The 24460-nt window shown below is 25.1% G+C and overlaps 6 protein-coding genes across 13 annotated transcripts; 2 read left to right on the top strand and 4 right to left on the bottom strand.

Moving 5' to 3' along the window:
• Positions 1-2891: 2891 nt before the first annotated feature.
• LOC112686753 (alpha-tubulin N-acetyltransferase 1-like) lies at positions 2892-5650 on the bottom strand. Its single transcript, XM_025559170.1, has 8 exons — positions 5244-5650; positions 5010-5156; positions 4752-4920; positions 4489-4633; positions 4393-4423; positions 3534-3606; positions 3390-3451; positions 2892-3306 (listed from the first exon to the last, which is right to left on the bottom strand). Exons 1-8 carry the CDS (start codon positions 5336-5338, stop codon positions 3165-3167), a joined length of 864 nt encoding a protein of 287 aa, XP_025414955.1. The 5' UTR covers positions 5339-5650; the 3' UTR covers positions 2892-3164.
• Positions 5651-6935: 1285 nt separating this feature from the next.
• Positions 6936-7961, bottom strand: LOC112686778. 2 transcript variants are annotated; one of them, XM_025559201.1, is made up of 2 exons: positions 7846-7934; positions 6936-7432 (listed from the first exon to the last, which is right to left on the bottom strand). In XM_025559201.1, the coding sequence occupies exon 2, from the start codon at positions 7428-7430 to the stop codon at positions 7125-7127; it is 306 nt and encodes a 101-aa protein (XP_025414986.1). In that variant the 5' UTR covers positions 7431-7432; positions 7846-7934; the 3' UTR covers positions 6936-7124. The 2 variants fall into 2 exon arrangements, with proteins under 2 accessions (XP_025414986.1, XP_025414985.1); XM_025559200.1 differs by having other exon boundaries at positions 6937-7432; positions 7873-7961.
• Positions 7962-11492: 3531 nt separating this feature from the next.
• Positions 11493-13366, bottom strand: LOC112686747 (coiled-coil domain-containing protein 51-like). 6 transcript variants are annotated; one of them, XM_025559158.1, is made up of 2 exons: positions 13262-13366; positions 11493-12463 (listed from the first exon to the last, which is right to left on the bottom strand). In XM_025559158.1, exon 2 carries the CDS (start codon positions 12384-12386, stop codon positions 11553-11555), a length of 834 nt encoding a protein of 277 aa, XP_025414943.1. In that variant the 5' UTR covers positions 12387-12463; positions 13262-13366; the 3' UTR covers positions 11493-11552. The 6 variants fall into 6 exon arrangements, with proteins under 6 accessions (XP_025414943.1, XP_025414948.1, XP_025414945.1 ...); XM_025559163.1 differs by having other exon boundaries at positions 11493-12460; positions 13262-13351; XM_025559160.1 differs by lacking the exon at positions 13262-13366 and adding an exon at positions 13091-13233.
• A 184-nt stretch (positions 13367-13550) lies between these two features.
• Positions 13551-17521, top strand: LOC112686746 (apoptotic chromatin condensation inducer in the nucleus). 2 transcript variants are annotated; one of them, XR_003148915.1, is made up of 3 exons: positions 13551-14422; positions 15430-17403; positions 17481-17521. XR_003148915.1 is itself a non-coding variant. In XM_025559157.1 (2 exons), the coding sequence occupies exons 1-2, from the start codon at positions 13945-13947 to the stop codon at positions 17307-17309; spliced, it is 2358 nt and encodes a 785-aa protein (XP_025414942.1). In that variant the 5' UTR covers positions 13551-13944; the 3' UTR covers positions 17310-17520. The 2 variants fall into 2 exon arrangements, 1 of the variants encoding a protein (XP_025414942.1); XM_025559157.1 differs by having other exon boundaries at positions 15430-17520.
• Positions 17522-18803: 1282 nt separating this feature from the next.
• LOC112686756 (thyroid transcription factor 1-associated protein 26) lies at positions 18804-20906 on the bottom strand. The gene is made up of 3 exons (XM_025559173.1): positions 20745-20906; positions 20405-20537; positions 18804-19106 (listed from the first exon to the last, which is right to left on the bottom strand). Exons 1-3 carry the CDS (start codon positions 20824-20826, stop codon positions 18863-18865), a joined length of 459 nt encoding a protein of 152 aa, XP_025414958.1. The 5' UTR covers positions 20827-20906; the 3' UTR covers positions 18804-18862.
• A 67-nt stretch (positions 20907-20973) lies between these two features.
• Positions 20974-22181, top strand: LOC112686755 (ribosome maturation protein SBDS). The gene is made up of 5 exons (XM_025559172.1): positions 20974-21219; positions 21301-21521; positions 21591-21700; positions 21763-21930; positions 22005-22181. Exons 1-5 carry the CDS (start codon positions 21089-21091, stop codon positions 22131-22133), a joined length of 759 nt encoding a protein of 252 aa, XP_025414957.1. The 5' UTR covers positions 20974-21088; the 3' UTR covers positions 22134-22181.
• The last annotated feature ends 2279 nt before the right edge of the window (positions 22182-24460 follow it).

Here is a 24460-nt window from a genome sequence, read left to right as displayed (position 1 = left end):
CTACATAACATTATTGTACAACAAAATAAATATTAGGCATGAAATGTCCGTTATTTATTAATAGGGAATGGATTTAAAAGTAATAAAAATACAGAAATATGTACATATGTATGTAAGTATAATTTATAAAATATATGCTAAAACCATCCAAATATGCAGGAAAAAAATTTAATTAAAAAAAAAAAATTATAATTATTAAATTATCAAAATAATTTGTTGCATTGAATTATTACAATATATTTTAAATTATCAAATATTAAATGTCACCTATTATCAGTGGCGTATCCAGAATTTTTTTTAGGGGGGGGGCACACACTGTCTAAAATTTTATCTTATACACTACCTACTACCAAAAAGATAAAAAAAAATTAACCAAATATTTAATGTTTTTAATGAAAATAATTTATTTATATTTTCAGTCAGTTATTAAGTTAATATATATGTACATAATAATAAATAGTAATTTAATAATAAAAACGGGTTAGTCCAAACAAAATTATTAGTGTATAAAAACAATTGTAGATTGTATAAAATTATTTTGACCAATCAACGAGTTGCAATTTTATCAAAACGTGATAACGGTAATAATGATTACTGGTAAAACCGCAAAATATTCATTGGTATAAGCATATTATTGTAGTATGCGTTCATGTATACGAATAAATATAAATCTTTAAAATAAAATCTAGTAAATACAGCCAACGAGGGGGGGGCATGGCCCCTGTGGTCCCCCCTGGATACGCCACTGCCTATTATATCTGCAAATATTTTTAAAACGGCTAAATGATCGTTTAACATCAACCTATATCAGTTGATTCAAGCATATTTGAAGGGCATAATATCAGAAGGCGATAATTCCAAATTTTTAGAAGGTCTGCCACTCATTATGTCATTGATTGATTTAAAATCAATATAATCTGGAATTTTTTTCTATAACAGCATGAATTTTTTCTTTTACAACATCTCCTATTGGTCCGCTTACGAGTTTTCATTTTGCAATCGTTGATTCGACAATTTGCATAATTTTATTCAAAAACATATTTTTGTTTCTAATTTTGTAAATATATTTGCAATAAAACTAAAATTCACTGAGATGAAAATTAAATTAATTTTCAATGTTTCATTTTGCATAATATTTTGAACTTTTCTAATAGCAATAGAAGTTACTGAATCTAAATTTGTAATAATTTCTTGTACTTTTGTACGAAGAAGCCGTATGAATGATGATATGATAAAATATGTTTAAAAATATTTACAAATTAGTGAAATATGGAAAAATATATAATTATACCAAAATATGTAAAATATGTAAAATAAAAGTAGCATTATATTAAGAGAAATGATTTAAATCATAAACATTTCTTATAAAAATTTCTGAAAATTAGTTTGGGTATTCCGTCCCTCTGCGTCCCCTCTCAAGTCGAGCACTGGTTATTACAATTTATTTATTAAAAAAAAATTGTTTAAAAAAAAAAAAAAACTTCATTGAACCAGATTATCCAAGAGTTAGGCAATTTAATGTAATTTCGGATTGTCTCCCACGAGAGAATATCTGGATTAAAAATGAAAAGTTTTAGCCTTAAATCACTCAAATTTCAATTTATTCCTACATTTTTTTTTATAAAAATTAAAGTAGAAAAAACTCGTTCACTCAGACACACAGGTTGTCCAAATATAGTCTATCAAGTTTCTAAGTGAAATTTTAAAAATTGCTGGAAAGTCTTGCCGAATATTTAACTAGAATGGTAATAATGGTGTAGTTTTAAAAAACGATTTTAGAGCCTGATCACATGAAAGTTCAATCATCAAATCTTCTTCACTTGCTGATATTTAATATTTTAAAAATATATGTAATTAATGTTGATATAATATGGTTCACGGCCCAGTATCATCTGTTCGCGGCTCATGGGTTGGGAACCGCTGGTCTAATCAACAATGAACATTTTGATGTTTTAAAAGAAATACATGCAGTCATTTATTAGATAATACTTTTCTACTATAATAAATGATACTAAGTAATAAAATCATTAGGTCAGTAGATACACTCCTTGATTTCCTTGCTTTGTTTTAGTGTTAATAATTACTTGTATTTAGGTTATTTTAAAATATTCAACAAATAAAATCATTTAAACATAATAAATCATCGTATTTTCAAAATAAATAACAACTACAATTTGTATAAATATACTACTAAACCGATTTTTATTTTGAGTTGAAAAATCATAACTTATAAATAAAAATATTACTTATATAAAACTTTTCAAGACGAAAAGTAATACGCTTCCATTGATATTAAAATATAAAAGTATGACAACCTTAATAAGAATTTTAGAATTCATAACTAACTCAATATAGTTTTGATATTTGTGCAAATGTTTTACAATTGTTTGAAAACCAACAACTAAAGTGTATTATAATACTACTACTTAGGTCTTGGATCAATATAAATAATTATAACGAACGTATTCTTATAGAAATAAATGGTAAAAGCCTACAGCAGGTACAAATATGGAGTAAGTTTAACAGGTAACCTATCGTAAATAATTATGACACTTATTAAAATGGTAAAAAACATATTTTAACATAACTCGTACAATAATAAATAACATAAAAATAATTGATTAATTAATAAAATAAATCACAGATACATATTACGTCAATAAAAAATAAACAAGCAATTTAAATAAATTATTGAAAAAAAAAATTGTATAACCAAAATAACAACCTACTAAATGTATAAGATATTTGATAAAATAAATGATATTACTTTCCTCGAAAAATAATGATTATGAATGGTTAATATAATAAAAATATATAAGTGAACCAATATTTATAGCTTAATACAAACTTTAAACTAATAAAGTATAGATAGGTGATATGAGTATTTATAAGTAATACTGTTAAATTATAATATTTATGTAATACAAAATGAATGGTGTTCATCAAATAATCTGTATACTTAAATACTTCATAAGTTTTCTTTTTCAATACGTGTTAAATAATTAACATCCTTATATGTTCAAGTTGTTGCAAATAATTTTATAAAAATTTAAAAAGCTCTTCGTTTTATAAGATAATAATTAAAATAACTGATTAAAAGCAATAGATTTTTAAAATTTAATTTTTAAATTTTAAAACAATACCTGATAGTTCATAAAACCGTTTTACCATAAATGCGAATGATGAAATTTGAGATCCAATTTAGGTGGAGCGCCTTTTTTTCCATTAACAATATCACTTACACCTTTTTCGGAGGGAAGAACTGTGACAAGATTTGGTTTGTTATCCTTGAATTTGTTATTGATACTATTTAACGAATAGTAACATTAAATTTAGTTTTAAAAATTATAAATAAAAATAATTATTGTGTTTGGGAAAATATTACTTACATATCAGCATTTGCGACATATTTGTCATTTAATCGAGTAGCACTACCAGCCCCGTGTAATATCTAAATATAATTTCAAGCTTAACTTTATTTTAAATTATAACTATCTTTAATATAAAACCAATTAATAAATAAATTTACGTACATCAGACATGGAGTCCCCATGTTTATTAGCAGCGTGACGTCCATAAGTTGGCTTGTTTCTGTATCCATGAGTACTATAAATAATTAATAATAAACTATAATATATTATATTATTTTATTATTTATGATTTTCTGATATATTTAGAATTATGTTAAAAATAATAATGACTATATCAGGTGCGTACACAAAAATATATCTTGGGGACATTTTAGATTGAATATTTTCATATTTATATGATCTATAAACCACTTTTACTCAATAAATATATATTAAATAATTTTCCTAAATTTAGGGAGGTTTAACCCTTAACCCTTGTGTAGATGTCTGGACTATATCAAATATCAGAGTATCTAATTAAAAGAATATTTATAGAAAAACAGTTTAAAGAATACGAATTGTAAATTCTTGTCTTCTCATTTCACTACTATTTAAAATAATACCAACCTGGACATATCGAATAAGGAGTATAATGAATTATTCGTTTTCTGTATTTTATTATTCAATTAGCACGAATGTATTTGCTTAATCAAAAATACCTTCAATCAATTTGAAAGCAATAATAAATCATCGTACTTAAAAATCGATATTGAACGAAATATTATTTTAAGTAATCAAGTATTTAGGTACTTTATTTGATAATAAAATATGGACGTAAAAACGTGGCACGATTGTTATAATATTATATTTTATTTTTTTGGGATAAATACTGTTGAAATAATTTAGTTAAAACTTTTTGGCAATTCTTAAGAATTTGCAACCGTGAGTTTTCGCTTCCTACTTCAACACATGGCTCGGAGTAAAACGATTGTTTAGAAAGATTTTTCCCTTTAATGTTAGTCTTCAATTTATGACATCTTACCTATCAAATTTATCTTGTAAATGCATAAATCCTGAAATAAAAAATAATAGTTTTTATTTATTTATATTTTAATTTTTGTTTTATTTTGTGGATTACCAGGAGTATCAAAAAATTCTTCAAAAATGACAAAATTGTTCCCTTGGTCGACTAACTTCTTTAGAGAATAATGTTTTTGCATAAATTGTAACATCTTTTTCGAAGGTTTATCAATAGCTATATGTTTTGCTTCTAATTCATTATCCTATAAAGTATATAAAATCAGGAAAATTTTACCACTTAATATTATAATATTATATATATATATATATATATATATTCTATAGAAAATCATAATATGTTAAAGTAATGATGATACAAACTTTTAACATGTGCTCAAATAATTTATTTCCATATCCTTGACGTTGTCTTGTTTCATGAATATAAAAATCAAGAAGACAGTACACCATAGCTTCAGAACGTGAACCTTTTTTATCAAAAAGGTACAATTTTTTCCAGCCCATTTTCAAAATTCCAACAACAACACACTTTCTAAATATTAGATAATTAAGTTTACTATGCATATGGTTATATTGTTTTAGTAACATAATAATGATGTATGGAGGATAAAATATACATACTCTTCGTTGGTCTGTTCCGAAAACAAATATATTGTATGATCAGATTTTGATAATTTTTCAGCTGTTGTTATAGGCATTTTCAAATCTTGAGCTCTTGCAGATGCTTTGCCCATTTCATCAACAATCATTGCAACTCTCTTTTGTAAGCTATATTTAATTATTTTATATTAGTTTGAATGTTATAATTATGTGATATTTGTATATTATTATATATTATGTTGTTGTTATTCATACTTTCCATCGTCTTCGCTCCCAAAAGGTGTAAGGGTATGATCGATTTTCACAATCCCTTCTTCAGCTAAATCTTTTATGTCGAATTTGAATTCCATTTCCTAAGATTTTGTGGAGAATCTACAAAATAGGTACAAACACTGTATATAATGAATTTAATGGCTCAACAATTGAGCCCAAGTATAAAACGTTTTTCGGTCGTTAACTCGATTGCCTTTGAAATTAATCGAAATATTGTGTCGTTTATATGCAAATAAACACAAGGCTCTATCGAATGGCCCACCGTTGCACCACTTGATTTCTACGTGATATTTGTTTGGTGATGTGAGTGTGTATGTGTTATAAAGTTATAATTTATAGTAATGCTATGACACACTTGCGCGTACTGCGCCCGTAGTAGCGAGTGCGGAATTGTAAGGAACTACGCGATACGTACGAAGCAAGGGACGGCCAATTTATTGATTTATTTTCGTACAGGGTTCCGCTGCAGATATTCTTTGACCGCGGTAACATTTACGTTAACTACCGTGGTGCATTCAAGTTAAAACCGCTCATTGAAATGTCGTCATGCTTAAACATTTAAAATAAAAATATCCTTGCACAGTAAACCGTCGATTATCCTCACTATAGAATGTTTCAAACATGTATTTTTAGTATAATTCAATTTAGTTTTATCATTCGTTATGTTCATTTTATTGTGTACATATTATGAAATGTGACATTATTTTATTATCTACTACAGCTCACTCTAATGTATATCATATATTTGTACATAATCTTAAATTAGTTGGTCCATAAACGCGACAAATGTTAAATTGGACGAAGCTCTTTTTGTATCGTTTGTACCAAAAAGAAATTTGAGTGACCCCATATCATATTGAGTGAACAAGCTTTAATATTAAGTAGCAAAATAGGTACATTGTTTTTTTTAAAAGCTAGCACACTGGGTCGATATTAGTGAACCGCCGTCATTAAAATAAAATCCTGGACAACAAACGCATTATGTTTTCCCGATCAAGTCATGTTAAATACTTAAAATGACATACCATAAATAAAGCTTACTATTGATGTTATTACTTTATTTTCACCTGAAATCAAACTACAGCCTTATCAAACAAAGGAGTTATTTCTGTTGCACCTTATATATTACGCAAAAATAAACTTTAGCCGGTAATGTACTACATTCCGAATTTAAAATCTTTGTCGCGATACGAAGTTCTTCGTGATCATATGCCATAATTTTATGACTTACCGTCAAATGGTGTTACTTGGGGCACTATAAAATTATGATTGTAGGTAACTTAAAAACTATTTAAGTTAGGGAATTTCATGTGATTACAAAAAATCTGGGTCTTACTTTGTTTTATGAAAATATTATTGATTTGAGTTTTTTCTTAAACTCCTATATATTTATTTTTTATGCTTGTCCCAAGTAATACCATAAAAATTTAATTTGGGGCTAACATATAATTATCATACAAAAACCAAGTTTCCTTTACTAAGACTTATTTGGGGCAAAAAAAATAATATTTTTAAAAGATTCCTTGAATTTTTTTAAATAAGAAAAACATTTTGCATTTATTTTTGAAACAATGTACACTAATTAAAAATAAATTAAAAAAAACAATTGAATTATAGATTTATATATTTCACATTAATTATATTTTTATAGTTGAAAACAAAACAATATTTATACAAATTAAAAACCCTAGGTATGAAGGTAATACATTATGACTTATGTTATATCAGTCTACTATTAAATCAGAATACTTATTTAAATTATAATTAATTAACATATTTTAACAATGAGAATAGCAATACATAATCAGTCTTGATTTTATAATATTTTCAGATGTAATTCCCATTAACAACATTTTTAACATTTTAAATTTCACATAAATTATGAGAAATGTCATGTGAGATTAATGGAAATCCCCATTTACTAGCTACAATAAGACCTTTGACTAAATCCTGTTCTTCGTCATAATTCAAAACACAGGGTCTTCCAACTGGTGATAAATTTTGATCATGGCGTTTGCGGTGAATTGTGGATTTAGATATGCCAAACTCTTTAGATGCCCAACGTTCAGTCAATTTATGAGATTTTACAAGAAGTACTGCTCTTTGAAGTGTTTCTTCATTATATGTTTTGTATGGTCTTGCTCCAATTTTCTTTTTTCGTCCAACCATTTCTTTAAAAGAAAAATTATAAATACATTATTTTATAAAAAAAAAAAAAATCAATAAGTAGATAACTTAATATAATCAAGCCAACAATATTATATTATACCTATATAATTCAAATTAAATACTAGTAAAAACAAATAGGTAAAGATGTATTTTAAACTAATTTTACTAGGTATGTACAATCTACTAAGTTTTATCCTTGTGTAACATGGACCACCTTGCCCCAACTTACACATACATCACTAAAACTTAAATAACTTAATAAATATTATACTTATAAATGTAATAAATATTAAAATATAACAATTACATAAATTGGAAACTTATTTTTATTTATCACATCACTCAAAAAACAATACTTTTTCTTGTTTATACAATACTATTAAGGTATGTCAAATGCTTAACAAATTACACTTACTTTATTATACATATTAAATATACTTACTAATAATTTCTGATCTTCAATTTAAGTTCTTACTGAAGAAAATTTTTCAAAAAAAATATTGGAAATAGTGCGATAACGCTATAACTTGATACTATGGCCTTATGGCGCGAAAAATAAAAACATATGATTTTGGTCCAAGTTGTACCGCTGCCTAAGTATAACCATTTGACGGTACACTTAATACTATACGACAAATCGGTCTACCTACAACCTTTTATTTATTTATTATTCTTATTCTATTATTTTCTATTTTATATATATATATATATTTTTTCTATTTGTATTAATTCATTATTATAAACTGTGCTTTTAAATCGTCTGTACTGTAACATATATATGTATATATATTTATATAAGCTTTACTCAAAATTACTAAAGAAATGAGTTATCGTTTCTTTAAAACTCAATCACTCATCAACATTATCTAGTTCGAGGACCGAAAAGACGGACAAACTTGTATCACCATAATTTCACTTACCAGCTATTTGTTAATACATAAAAAAATACAATGAAAATATACAATAAAAAAAACCTAATAAAATACACAATTAAGGATAGGTTAACATTTAAGTAATTTTATTAATTTACGTTTGATATTATAGGGAGAAAAACCTTTAAGTTTTTCCCTCATAAGTAAGTCATTTTTTTCACAATAATGACAAATTTTAAATAGTTACATTATTGGTATCAATTTTAATCTGAAACCATTTTAAAATATAGGTAAATACATATAATTAACAACAAAAGTGAGCTATTTATTTATAAAAAAAATGTATAAAATAAGTACCATATTCATCAATGACCACTGACGATATTTTATTATAATTATTAATATATAATAATACTTTGCTTTGTAAAATAGATAGCTTAGTCTCAAAGGTGGGGGGCTAATGTCCCCTTAGCCCCGCCCTTGTTATACTCATAGTAAATTAGTTTTTAACTTTATTTCTCATTGTTATTTGATTATCCACACCCCCCTCGGTCATAATTAGTGCAGATAATTGATACTCTACTGTATTTATATATATATATATTTCAATAGTTTTAATAATGCGCAAGCGATATCAATAAATTTAGAATATAGTAGGTATAACATAATGTGATGTAATCCCTTTTCCTTGGTGTTTCCAGGTAACGGGTGTATTGCAGATTTTTAAAAAAAACAAAATGTATAACATAATGTAACAATTATTTACAAAAATAATTAGGAACTATTTAAAAATTGTTTTAAATTGGAGTCTTAACAATTTTGATAAAAAAAAAAAAAAATCAATATTAAATAGGTATCCATTAGTTATTACTAGAGCTCTGATGTGTATGACTTGGCATATTTTTTCACGCAATCAAAATTATACCCTAATATGATATAAATTCGATTCATGAAATCTTGATTGCAGTATGCAAACTTATTTTGCATATTTGATATTTTTGAGCATATAAATGCATATATCTAGATTAAGTAGCATATATTTTATAAATTATAAATATAATATTAAAAATTGTCCGTATTATTATAAATTATCTATCATTACCGTTAATTGTGTTATTTTCAGTCTACAAAAACTTCTTGTAGTTTCGTCAAAGGTCTTTCAAGTTTGAAAATATCACTAAAATTATTATTGTACAGTGTAATCCTGATACTTGAAGTGCTTAACCTATGTATAATTTAACTTTAATACATCGAAAACTAATTAATATGTTTTTTCATATTTATAAGCTGTGTTTTTTTGTAATAAAGTATTTTAAATACATATTCAAAAGAGTATAAACATTTCTTAAATTAATATTAATTATTTTTTTTTGCATATATTTGTTGAAAAAATAGGTATATTTAATTCATTTTGTGGCATATAATTATATATTTTGACATTTTATAAAGCATATTTTTATGAAATTTTGGTCATTAACATTCGAACTTTAGTCATTACTAAAACGTAAAATCATATTAATAGGACTAACAATATTACGATTTCCAAGTGTGGTATAAAATAGGACATTATTTTTTATATTAACTGGGGGATCTTTGAAGCCAATATCACGCAAAAATATGAGTAGATGTATAAATTTGTTTATAAATAAAAAACCTTTGTAATCTCGTCTTCTGCTCTGAAGGGATATTATATATTCATTCTTGATATTAGCAATGGATATCTCACGTAAGTTTAATTTAAGGGAAATCATTCTAATTATATATATTATATTACTAGGGCCGGTGCTACTAAATATTTAAGGGAGGGTTATAAATATACAAATTTGACGACTATTCATCGTCTAAACAATTGCTTATATTTTATACAATTTTTATAAACAATATAAGATTGGAAGCGACAAGGCAATATTGCAACATTGTAAAACAATATCTTTTGTTATTATATCTGTATATGTAAAAATTCTGAATATATATATATATATATATGTATAGGTATTATACGCATCCGACGTTAACAACGACATTGTCAGGAATTTTTATCGATCTTTTATATTTAAAATAAAAATCGCAAGTTAAAACGAAATCGCCGTTGAAGCGTCAAAAAATGCAAAACACTGTTAACTGTCTAATTTAGACACCTTCTGAGATCATCTAGGATAGAGTGCTCGGATAATTCAAAGGTCAAGGATTTGCTACTTGCGATGGTTATTGGTAAGTAGTGGTTTTAAAAATATTTTGGCAACATTTTAGACAGTTTGAATGAAAATAAATTTATGGAGTGTATCATTAAAAACACTTTTTAGATTTCTAAGCTAAGTGATGACCGATAGCTCTATAATTGATTTTAAATATCACATTAATATATTATTTTCTCTTAATACTAAAAACAAATTAATATTATTTGTACCCTCTACATTATAATTTAAAATTATACATTTTATTAAAATTGAAAGAACTACTATTTATTGATATAACATTAAAATATTTATTTATATTGAAAATAACACTTTATTTTTTCCAAAACAAAATATTAATTATGACATAACTGTAAACTATTAATGTCTATTATTAGTGAATTAGAAACTTAGACAAACCATTCTATTAACTATTGTTCAATAACAAATATAATAGAGTAAAATGCATTTCGAAGTTACAAGGGTTAAAAAAAAGTACTTCCTTTTTATAATATATTATGTTACATCTTATATACATTAAATTGATTTGCCATAACTAACAAATAGTATGACTTATTTGTACCTATATTATAAAATTAATAATATTCCGTAAAATGTTGTAACTTTGTTTCTAAGTTGGCATTGATGCATGTTTATTAATAGTTACTTCTAACATTTGCATTTTGATCATTATATATTAGTTATGCAATATATTTATGAGAATACCCAATACAAATATTTTATAATTTACAAAAGAAAATTAATAAAATGTTTTCAGAATTGTAACAATTTATAGATATAAATATACTAAACAAAAAATATATTATTCTACATGGTAAAAAAGAAAAATATTACTATTAGATCTACTTTATACAAATTACTATTATTTCATTAAATAAATCGATGCACAACTTATTTTTCAAATAACAGCATATTGTTTAATACCATTCAATAATTTCCTATAATATTGATGTTCTAATTTGAAACTAATCATTACATAGATAAATATCCAACACTTAACGGAAACAATATTTATTAGGAAATAAAACAAAATCAACAATAATAAAATACACTTTTTAAAATAATTTTGACACTATATATGTAGACAAGACAATTATAGAACAATTAATAGCTGTCAAAATAATAATATCACGATCACTATATTTCCAATTTGGTGCCTCTATTTTCTTAACTAACTCTGAGTTTAATTTGTGAGTCGATTTTTCTAATATTTTATTATGCTTTTGCATTTGAAGTATTAGATTATTTATTTGTTCGGTTCTAAATGAATTTGTTGTATCTACCTTTGCATCAAAAACCATTCTTTTGAATTCATTCATTTTCCATGTATTAATTACGGTACTTCCAATTATACCTATGATGGTACCCAGTATTGAGCCAACAATAGAAACATACTTCGTTCTCTCAGCTTGTATTCGTTCTCGATCATGACTATCCTTTAATGTGGTGGAAAGCAATATAAAACTATCTCTTTCTTCTTTTTCACTCATGTTAACTCGATCAATAATGGAATTTTCTTGTTTTAGTAAAGCATGTTCTTGGGTTATTAATTCAATGTACCTATCTTCTGATCGGGAAGTATTTAAAAGTTCACTTCTAATATCTTTTAATTTATTTTGGATTGTTCTAAGTTCTACTGATACATCTCTTCTTATATCTTGGGCTTTCATAAATTGTTTTTGAGATTCTAATACTCTATCTTGAGCTATTCGAACTTCTCTTAAACCAGTCACTCGTTCATACCATGAAACAACTTTATCGTAATCTGGTCGGTAAACAGAAAGTCTATTGTATAATTCAGTTCGAGAATTGTTCGTTAGAGAAAGTTTATCATGTGTTTTTTCTTTTATAATTTTTAATAACGCTTCTATTTGATTTTTGTACTTCATGGTTTAAATGGACGCTATGTCCAAAAATTTGAATTTATTTGATACCCACTGACCAATTCTGCTTAATCAACATACTTCTGAAAATAAAGTCATTTTTTTTATTAAAAATAAACAACAATTAAATGTGTAAATGTAAAACCATTAAAATATTAATTTAAAAGTAAAAATCTATTTTAAAGATACATTAGATAAAAGATAACATATTATTATGTATAAATTCAAAATAAACTAATAAAAAAAATTTTGAATTCTGCTTTTTATAAATAAAACCAAAAAAAATTATGTAAAAATCATGCCAAAATATATAATTAAAACAAATATTTATATTAAAGGTATCAAAAAAAAAAAATATATTTACTTATTATTTATTTTATAATTTTAGATTTAAAAAATGTTTAATTATCTTATCAACAATTATGAATAATAATTGTTGGTAAAAATTGTCAATATTACACTCAGAAATATTCAAATTTTAAAATAATTAAATAAATTTAAAATAAACCTTATATTCAGAAGTAAATACAGCTACAAAAGAAATTAACAACACTGCAATAAATAATATTGAATTGAATGCCCCAATGAATTATGGAAGGAATTTCATTTAATTTTTTTTTTAATACTATCACAATCTTACGTAAAAATTATTATATATGATAATTTATTAAAATGTAATTGATAAATAAACGTAATGCAAAAATTATTACAATATAACATCAGCTAACCCACTTGATATAAATAAACTTTATCAGGCATAGGTCATTATATTAAACCAAATCAACGCAAACATAATTTTTAATTTTAAAACAAAATCATTAAACACTAAAGTTCGATAAGCATTAGATATTAATTCCAAATAAATAACAAATCAAATTTACTTAATATCAAGCATTCTTCGTTGAGTTTACTTTTTGCTATAGGCACATATCAAATAAATTTCCAAATCCAAACATTGTACTATATTTCTTGTGTTATTGACCAATCATACAATAATCAAATGATTGTGGTTATCAACCGTTTTTTGACAGTGCTGCCATTAAATATTCCACGCTATTCATTTGTGTTTTTGTTGTAAAAAAATAAAATAAAATTGAATTTATTTGAATCAAATTTCCAAAAAATTGTTAGTTAGAGTATCATTAATAATATTACTGTTATTTTTTCACTGAATTTGTATTTAAATTTTATAGTTTAAGGATCAAAAAAAAAAAATATTGTATGGAGAAAGTTGAAGTCAATGAAATGTGTTTGTGTTGATAAACGATTAAAATGGCCGCCGTTTCGTTTTGAGTACAACAAAATTTCGGTGCTTATTGATTCTCACCAAATTTCCAAAAAGAAAATTATTTAAAATCTTCTGATTTAATGGATCGACTTGTTGATAAAGCTTATTCTAAGTTTTGCACCATAAAATAAAGGAAGCGCTTTTAGTGCTATGCTGTAAGTACTGCTAGTGATTTTTATTTATTGAAAATACATGTTGTGAATGCTTATAATGTCCGTTGTGCTTGTGAGTATATGATTGTTAAACGTTCAGAATATATTGTTAAAAACCTATAAGATGAGCAAAAGAACTGGTCGGAAGCCGAAACGTGAACGTACATCAAGACGTCGTACTAGGCGCCATTCGTCTACATCGGAAACATCGTCAGAAGATGTACCACCTAAAACTCGAGCTACCAGTAGAGTTGATGAGGTCGAAAGGAAAGTAGCTCTCACAATAAAACTACCAAAGCCAGAGAGTAATGATTGCAATGAAGAAAACACAACCGGGATGTGGAAAGTAGAGTGTTCAAATGGATCGGATGGTGATATTCAAAAGTTAAAAATTAGTCTTAGGCGTTCACCTAAAGATTTATTAAGAGAACAGGCTGCTGAAGCCAAATATGCAGCTGAACGAAAAGAGAAAGAAGAAGCAGCTAGTAGTTCAACACATTCATCTGCTTTAGATGGTAGTGTCACAAACTATTTAGAACAATTTGGCAGTACTGTAGTAGTTAAAGAAACTGAACAAAATATTGTGGATTCTAATGAACAAGGTAATGTAAAATATACTTAATACTTTTAACACAATGAAATAGTTTTATACACCTATACACTAGACATTTTTATTATATTTTAGGCATAGATTATATTTATCATGTAAAATATATTATCCAAATTATTTTGTGTAAATAATAATGTTAATCATTGGGATATTTATATTTTATAGAGTAGTCAATAATAATTTTTCCATATTGCACTCAAACATAATATAATATCGATTTTTATCACTACCAACCAATTAAACTGTTTAGAATTTAATTGATGTGTTTAATCAAGTGTTTATAGATACTATTAGAAAAATGAAGTTATTCTACCAGTTTTTTTCTAGATCAACGCATGAATGCAACATTTTTAATTTAATTTGTATAATAAAATTAAAGTAGTAAATAAACATGTATTAATTATTATTAAAGGTTTAAACTAAAAATAGATCTCAATAATAACATTTTTATTTAAAATAAACTATTTTTTATGTAAGTATTTATCTATTAATATGTTCTTAACTGTAGAATTTTTGAAGTAAAAAATTAATTTATTTTATAATATTTCTGTGACCTACTGCATGACATTTTTTTTAATTTAAATTATTTTAAATACAGTTTTTATATTTAAAAAATGTCTATAAATAATTTAGTATTTTTAATTTATTAACTTTATTCTTGATTTCTTGTATCAATGTAATCATTGTATTTGTTTTCTTTTGTTTTTTACAATATGAGGCTTCTAATTAAGTATTAAATGTTGGATATTGATACTGATATTATTACATAAATTATAAAACTAATTTAAAATTATACTAAATATATACTTGATAATTTTCTACTAAATATTCGTATAGAACTATTTACACTTATCATAAGTATTTGAATCTAACTTAAAATATGTTTATGAAAAATTGTAATTAATATTTTTCAATCATTTAAAATTAATTCTTACCAAATGCCTTTGTTTCTATACAGCAAATATATTATATAATAAATTATAAAATTTTTGTTTTCAGTGAAAATTGTTATTCCTGCCAATGAACCAACATACAATCAAGGCAATATAAGTCAAATTGATAATAATCAAATAGATGACAGTAAAATTATATCTGATTTAATAACATCTCAAGATGAATCCATTGTAAAAAATATTTCTATTGATAAAAATATGCTCATTGATGAAGTAGTTAGTGATACTGTAGTTAAATCAAATGTAATTCTTGAAAATACTGTAGATCAAACAACTGTTGCAGTAGAATCAATCAATCCAATTAATTTGTCTGAAGATTTAATTGGCTCAACAGTCAATCCTCTTAATGAGGAATGCCAAATTTCGGAAGAAAAATTGACAAATGTTGAAGTTATACCTTCAGATATTGATATTCCAATAGCCTTAAGTGAAACAATTCAGGATGTTAATCCAGAATTTGTTGAAAATATAGTAAGTGAGATAAATGTATCTAAAGTCATAGAAGAAGAAAATGAATCTAATGCTGAGATAAGTAAAACAGCTAATGATATCATAGAAGAAAAAACTAAATCTGATTTAATTAATGATTCAGAACAGATGGAAGATGTTGTACAATTAACTGTAGAATCTCCAGATTTAGTTGATGATGAAGATCCAAAACCAGCTTATGAAGAAGAACTAAAACCAATTGATAAGGAAACTAAACCAGTGGTTGATAAAGAATCCATCTCAGTGGATAATAAAGAATCCATAACAGTAGAAGAACCAAAACTAGTGTGTGATAAAGAATCTAAACCAATTGTAGAATCTTATCCAGTGCAGTTATTAGATACACAAAAAGTTGAAGTTGAGGAAGTAGCAAAATCATCATCTTCACATCCAAAGCGTAAATGGGGGTCTTGTAAAACAAGGACACCTATTACGATTAGTCCTTTTACATTAGGAATAATAATAGAATCAAACAGTGATTTTATTGGAGATAATAGTGAGTATCGTTCAGAAGAAGGAGAAATACAAAGAACAGATTCTGAGGAAGAACAAGATGTTGAAGAAGCTATGGAAATGAATGATACCATGTTAATTGATCATGAAGCAGTTGATTATGAAGCTCCTGATGAAGAAGAAAAACCATCAGACATTGATGATGATGAATGCAAATCTGAAAAATCCTTAACAGAAGAAGTTAATAAAGTAGAGCCAAAAAAGAATTTATCCGCTGTAAAACATTTAACTTCAAATGTCATCCGGATTACTAATCTTGTCCGGCCATTTACTGTTGGTCAACTAAGAGATTTGTTACAAAGGACAGGAAAAATTGTTTCCAATGGATTTTGGATTGATTCAATTAAATCGCAATGTATTGTTGAGTATGAAAATGAAGATCAGGCTATTGAAACTGTATACGCATTAAATGAATCCCAGTGGCCATCAACCAATCCTAAATTTTTAAGAGTTGTTTTTACTGATAAAGAAGAATTAAATAAAGCTTTAAATGGAACTCAACCAGACCGTTTGGAGAAGCAAAATGAGTCAAAAGTAGAAAAACTTAGAACTCGGGTGGAAAATAATATTATTTTACGTGAATGGGACAGAGGCAAATTGGAAGATATGAATGGTGAAAAAGAAGATAAACCTACTAAAAGAAAAATATCTGATGATCATTTTTCAAAGGATAAAAAAGTAAAAAAAGATCTACAGGACAAACAAAAAAAATCTAAAACTCCTGAACGTATTCCTACTAAAAGTTTAGATGAACTGTTTCGAAAAACTAAAACTTCCCCAACATTATATTGGTCTCCACTTTCTCTTGAACAGATAACAGAAAAAGAAGACCAACGACGTAAACATTTAGCAGAAATGGAACGGTCTCAAAAAACTGATCGTAGAAGAAGAGATAACAACAATATTTATCCTAGAAGGCGTTAGCAATTGTATATAGAAAGTATTTTATATATTAAAAGAAAATACCTACATTTTATATCAATTGGTACCTCCGAGATTTGTCACCAGATACCAGAGGGTAACTCATTAACACATAGTAAAAACTGCATAATTATTGTAGGCTAATTTTTTCATAAACTGTTTTTTTTTTTTTAGGGATATCACAATCCAAGCTGTTTTTATGATAATTTGATTATAATTCGTCTTTGCGATAAAGTATTTTATTTATCTAAATAAAGACTGTATAAAATAAATTACATACTGTTATTTTTGTATTTACTTGATGTTTAAAAATCTTATTTCATTATATTGTTTAGAGATAACTTTCCTTACACAGGTTTTATGTGTATTGTGTTAAACAATAACTTTAATTTATATTTTTCATGCTTGAGTTAATTTTTGACAACAGTATATTTACATGTAAACACTCTGTATAAATGTCTATAAAATGTGTTGAAGGCTATTGTTTATATTGATCAGATAATATAATAAAAGTGTCAATTTATGAACACAATTTGGTTTAATTCAGTTTTTTTTAATTAGTTATTAATAATAAGAAATTTATTTTATTTATTTTTTGAAGTTAAATATTATTTACATAAGAATATATTAATAAATTACTAGGATTTTAATTTAGATCTACAAGTTTTTGAGTTTAGGTTTATTTTAAAATTGACATTTTCAATGAATTTTCTTATAAAATAATAAAATTCAATAGTTTTATCCTTGTTAGATACAACTTTTATTATAGTAAAAATAAATTATGTACCATATATTTGCCTATGACTATAACAATTACCTCTATGTTTATCAGAAGTTCAATTGTATTAAGTTAAAAAATTAAATTAACAATTGTGTTCAAAATAATATTTTCTAAATATAATATGATTACACAATGCTAATATTATATAAATATATATGTACATACAAATTTTTAAAACATGACAAATTGTTGTTTAATTTTAAGATCTCATTAAACAATTATTATTTATAAACATTTGTCAGTTAAAATATAAATAATTTATGTGAATATTTAATTTTATGTTAAAAGTAAAACTATCAAAATATTGCTCTAAGTAATATTAATTATTAAGCTTAAAAATTATTTATTTATTTTCGTTCAGCTATGTTTTTATAAATTTAAAGATTTTCTGTTTTAATCGATCAATTTTCAATTTTTTTTTTTTTTTGCCTTATTTCCCGAAGAGTTGTGTAATGTTAAATTAATTGTTGTTTTAAACAAATATCAAAAAATTATTAGAATATTTATAAAATATTGGAAAATATCAGATAGAAGTTTAAAAATAGTGTGAATAATGTTCAAAAGAGATTATGTATTAATCCAAGAACACATTTGTTTTTTCAATAGCAGAAAAACAAAAATTTAAAATATTTATAATAATGTATCAAATAAACTACATATACTAAAAAATTGACATATTATTAAGGAGCTAGTGCTAAAATAAATAAATAACTATATCAATTACAAGAATTTTATTTCAAATAATTAAAGAACAAATAAATATTAAAAAAAAAATTTAGACATTATTGCTAACACTTGCTTGTATTTTTTCTAACAATAATTCTAATCTTTCTTTCATAACTGGTTGACCTTTTTTTGTTTTTTTACCAAGTTTTTTATTTCTGTAAATCTTCTTTTTTTTATATTCTTCTAATGCCTGACGAATTTCTTCCTTTTTTTTTGATGCTTCAAAACGTCTAGCTTTCTTTTCCTCTAGGATTTGTTTGTAACGCTCTTGTGCTTCTTTATGTGGGTTTAATCTAAAACAATAAATTGTGTTTCAGTAAATGTAATGTTTTATATTAAACATACAATTGTAGGTACCATAAGGATACAATTATACTTATTAGTTCATGAAACAAAATTAATTTTATAAAAAGGAATCAATGTAGCTTTATCCAAAAAATGAAAAAAATTATGTTTTAAAATATCAGAAAAAAAAAACAAGAATAATTTTTCAAGTAATAATTCCTATGATTATTCAAATTATTTATTACTTATATAAAATTAATAAAAATAATACATTTTTGATATTATATAAGTATTATAACTAGGGCTCGGGACTTCTAGGAACTTGCATGTTTTTAAATAATTATCAAAAATATAGCTAAGTAATATATAAATTTGTTTCAAAGCAATACAAGTTTATATTTAAAATTTATAGTTGCATATTTTGCATATTTGACCATTTTTCATTTTATAAATGCATATTTGACAATTATTCATATGAAGGAGTAAGTTTTTAAATTTTATAAAAAAAAATTATGATTTATTTCTTCATATATCACGTGACTTGGACATCAAAGTGTCTTATTGGTGCACTAATTGAAATAAATTAAAATAAAATAATTAAAATAATTAAAACTATAAAAAACGTATACATTCTGCAAAAATTGAAGAATCTGCACAAGCTAAGGCTAACTACAAAAAATTTCGAACATTTTAAATGGAAAAATGAATCTATGGATAGATTGCCTGCAGATAGTAGTGACCTACGATTTTTTAAGTTTGCACCAATAAGTTCCGTAGACGTGTAACGTTCCTTTTCTAAATATAAAATTATTTTAGCTGATAAAAGGCAGTCATTTAATCTTCCAACTTAAGAAAATATCTTATAGTCCAATGCAATGCTCAAGGTTAGAAGAATTATAACTATATTAAAAATAAAAAAAATGTTTTCAATTTAATTTATTTTTAAAACTATTTTAAGTATTTTGTTTTAGATAAAAATTCAATGTAAGATGAAAAAAAATTCGAAAAAAAGAAAAAATTATCTCAGATCATCATATCTATCATATATAAAAATATTATTAAATTTATTACTAATAAAACTTTTTTATTTAATTAATTATTACAAATATAATTTTTTTAAATACATATTTTAATAGCATATTTATTGATTCTTTAGGGCATAAATGCATACATATTTTAAGGTTTTTAAGGGCATGAAGTCCCTAGCCCTAATTATAACCATTCTAACCTAGATTTTACTTATCCTTTCAAAAAATAAAATTAGTTTTTTCAATTTTAACATTTTTATACTTAATAACTAAATTACCTTTTTAATTGTCGAATAGGAATGGTATCATCATTGATTGATGTATCTAAAGGTCTTTCTACGCCAGATTTGTTTAAATCTTTGTAGTAGTCACGAATAATTGCTTTTTTGCGACGCTCGTCCCATTCTTGAACTGAAATTAACATTAATTAATATATAATTCATGAAACATATAACTGTAACAGATAATACTAATAATAATATAAAAAAATGTATTTGTTTCTAAGATTTATTATCTAAGAATAATATAAGTCATTTCACAAGCATAAAGAAAATTTTCATTGATCAATATTATTTTATAAATATATTGATTTAATTTTTGTTACAAAAATAAACTTACATTTGTGTTTTTTACTATATTTTTTGGTACGCCATTTCTTCTTGTCGAAAGGTTTTTTCGACGTTTCAATTTTTGACGACATAATTGATAAAATCCAAAACAATAAAAACCATTTAACGATTGTTTTCTGGCATTAGGTTATATTTGGGATATCATGCATTCTGATATGAATAGCCATGCTTATTCCTTTATCATAAATAATATCTGATATCAAAATAGAAAACATTATTTTATCACAGAATTAATGTGTTCTTTACAAGAAAATATTTAAAATTTAATTTTTAGATCGTTGCTTGTTTTTCGAGTTGTTAAAGTAAAATCTAGTTTTAGTTAAAGTTTCTGAAATGTCGAAGATATTCACACCTACTAATCAAATTCGACTTACGAATGTAGCAGTCGTGCGAATGAAAAAAGGTGGTAAACGATTTGAAATAGCGTGTTACAAGAATAAAGTGATCTCGTGGAGAAATGGCATGTATGATTTAACGGGTTCGATACCTGTGAATTAGTTTTGGAGACAGTGTTCGATTTCTTTATGGAAGTTAATTTTTTCTAGCGAAAAAGATATTGACGAAGTATTACAAACACATTCAGTATTCACTAACGTATCCAAAGGTCAGGTAGCCAAAAAAGAAGACTTACAAACAGTTTTTGACACTGATAACTTAACTGATATTTGCAAACGAATATTAGAAAAAGGGGAATTACAGATTTCTGATAAAGAAAGATCTGCTCAATTGGATGCATCTTTTAAAGATATTGCTACCATTGTTGCAGGTATTAAATTAAATAATTATTAAAATATTTTATTTTAATATTTATCAGTTAATAATATTTAAATTTTAGATAAATGTGTAAACCCTGAGACTAAAAGACCTTATTCTGTAACAATGATTGAAAAAGCCATGAAAGATGTTCACTATTCTGTAAAACCAAATCGAAATTCTAAGCAACAAGTAAATATTGCTTTTAGTCCATTGGTATTCTTATTTAATTAAATCTTAAAATATATTAACAGGCTCTGGAAGTTATTCGTTTAATAAAGACAGTACTTCCACTTGAAAGAGCTATGATGAGGTTAAAAGTAGAGTCATCGAGCAAAGATGCAAAAAAGTTAAAAGAAAAATTTATTGCTTTAGCTTCATCTGTGGAGTCTGAAAATTGGGATTCTGGACAAATTACTCTGGTACAAATAATAATAAATAATATTTATATTCTTATCAAATATGTAAGTAATTACCTTACGTTAAACTTTTTTAGATTCTACTTATTGATCCTGGAAATTATAGACAAATTGATGAGCTTGTTAGAACAGATCCAAAAGGTACTACTCAAATGGAAGTACTCAGTTTAAAAGAAGTTGTAGAAGGGGACACATTTTTAGACTGATTGATTAATTATATTTTTAAAAACAAAATATTTGCAATTATTTTTTTATTACTGTTGTTCTTTTTTCGTTATTTAATTAAAAACTAATTGTCTTCAAAATTTATAAAATTTGAAAAATAATTCAAGTATGATTTGTGAATGATTAAAATATATAATAATAATTTTGTTATAGTCATTGTCAAGTGACAAATTGTTTGTATCCATGTATTGCTTTATGTTTAGATAGACTATTATTTGAGATTTGTATCTTATAAATTTGAGGTAACATATCAATATATGTTAGGAGCACTTGTGGAAATATAGCTCAGAAAGAGTAGCATAGTTACCCCACGGGCCATTGCTCCTGAACACCATATTTTTGTAGGGTGCATTTGAAAATGGACGCAGATGACCAGCAAAATATTGTGTCAAAAAAAATAAAAAGTACTATAAGAATTAAATCATAATTGCGTTTTGTATTATGAGTAGCTATTATTTTGCAATATTGGTAGGGGAGAGCAGGGACAAAATTAACATTGAACAAAATTAAACAAATTACAACATTATTTATTTGTAAATTCAGTAACAACTTTTCCAGATGCATATACTGATCTTATAATTCTTTTTAACATTATCTGTTGCAACAGCGATTTCTGAATTATTTTTTTTTTTAATTTGAAAATTATTAAAAATTATTTAAGAAGCTTAATAAATCAAAAATGTCTCTATGATTCACCTCTATTAAGTCAATGAATTTTGATACACTTATTGATATCTATATTTTTTTATACTCTGTCAAAAATCTAAGAAAAATAATTTTTCCTAATAATTCTATATAAGTATTTTAGTTACATATTGTGAAACAAAAAAATATTTTTATAATTTAAATCTGTATCTAATATATGTATGATGTAAATTATATTTTAGGAAAAATATAAAAAAATATACATTTTCTAAGTAATGTCTATGTTAACTTTTCGATTGAAATAATGTTTCTGACGCTGATTTAAAGTCAAAAATTTTATCTCAAAAACATATAAGGAAACCGATTTTAATTTGGTAGGTGCCTGTATTCCCCGTACTGATTGAATTTGCTTAAAATCTAACGATCTACAATTATATTAGAATCAGCCAGCGGCGTAGTCCCTCCCCCAAATGTCTCTCTTATTTTATATAAAACAATTTTAAGACATAGGTATAATGTTACTATTTTCACGGTTACAACAAACTAAATAATAACACATTTTATATTTTAATTTATGTTTAATAGACTTCTTGAAATTAATAAGTTGATACTTAATTAGTAGAGAAAATTTGAAATGTAAATCCCATAAAAAAATGTTCTGGTTTTGCTACTGGAATCAAAAAATAATTATGTAAAACTGTCAACATGCATACATAGTTGATTAACGTACAACGTAACGCAAGATCGCTTTGTTAATAACCTAGTGAATGACGTATTACATGCTTAAATAGTTTGGCGTGGGTGCTATGAGACTAATGCACTATGTAAACCGAGTTAATCTGACCCTGACATTCTATATAATAAGGAATTTCCCATGAATTTTTATTTTCCTGACGACAAATATGAACATCGTGTTTTATAACAGTTTTATGCTATTATGATGAAATATTTTTATTTTTATTACGACTTTCCGAGAAACCCGCGGAGATTTGTAATTTAAGTTAAGTTATGCGGTCATTGCTCACACTGACACAAATATGACAACATATCAGTCATATTTTAATATATTAAGTTGTATGCAGTAGCATGTTAAGTATGAGTTAATAACTCGTCACTAAAAGTAAAAGGCATCTATAATAAAATCCTGAATTTTGTAGTTATTAGAGGAATATGTTAAAGAATGTAAATTGTTAACTGCGTGATTGAAAACAAAATTGTTGATTGATGAATTTTAATGAAATTGATTGAACAATGTATGTTTATTATAATAATATCAAGATCCAGGTTAGCTTTACTGTCGTCCCACGAATACTTATATTTTTTCAAGATTTAAGTAACTCTATTCCCTCTCAATTTAGGTACGCCACTAACAGCGTAGCGAAGTGAAATAAATTATCAAAATTAAGATTTAGAGGGATTTTGATAAATCATAATTATGAACGGTTCGACAAACGAACAATTATTAATAACATTCTGATAATCTAAAAATGATTATGTTAATATACATGACTGTATTTTAGATTTTGCCGCGCCTTTTCCCTGAAGTGCAAAACTAAAAATAAGTGTCTTTAACTATTTATTAAAAAGCAATTCACTACTCTCACAATTAATCATCTCATTTCAGTACACTATTGCACAATGCCTTATCCTTATTCACAGGGCC

The sequence above is a fragment of the Sipha flava genome, unplaced genomic scaffold, assembly GCF_003268045.1.
Source record: "Sipha flava isolate LNK unplaced genomic scaffold, YSA_version1 324_pilon_pilon, whole genome shotgun sequence".
Taxonomy (NCBI): domain Eukaryota; kingdom Metazoa; phylum Arthropoda; class Insecta; order Hemiptera; family Aphididae; genus Sipha; species Sipha flava.
The sequence above is the reverse complement of the archived record's forward strand: the minus strand, read 5'-3'. Positions and strand labels throughout refer to the sequence as shown.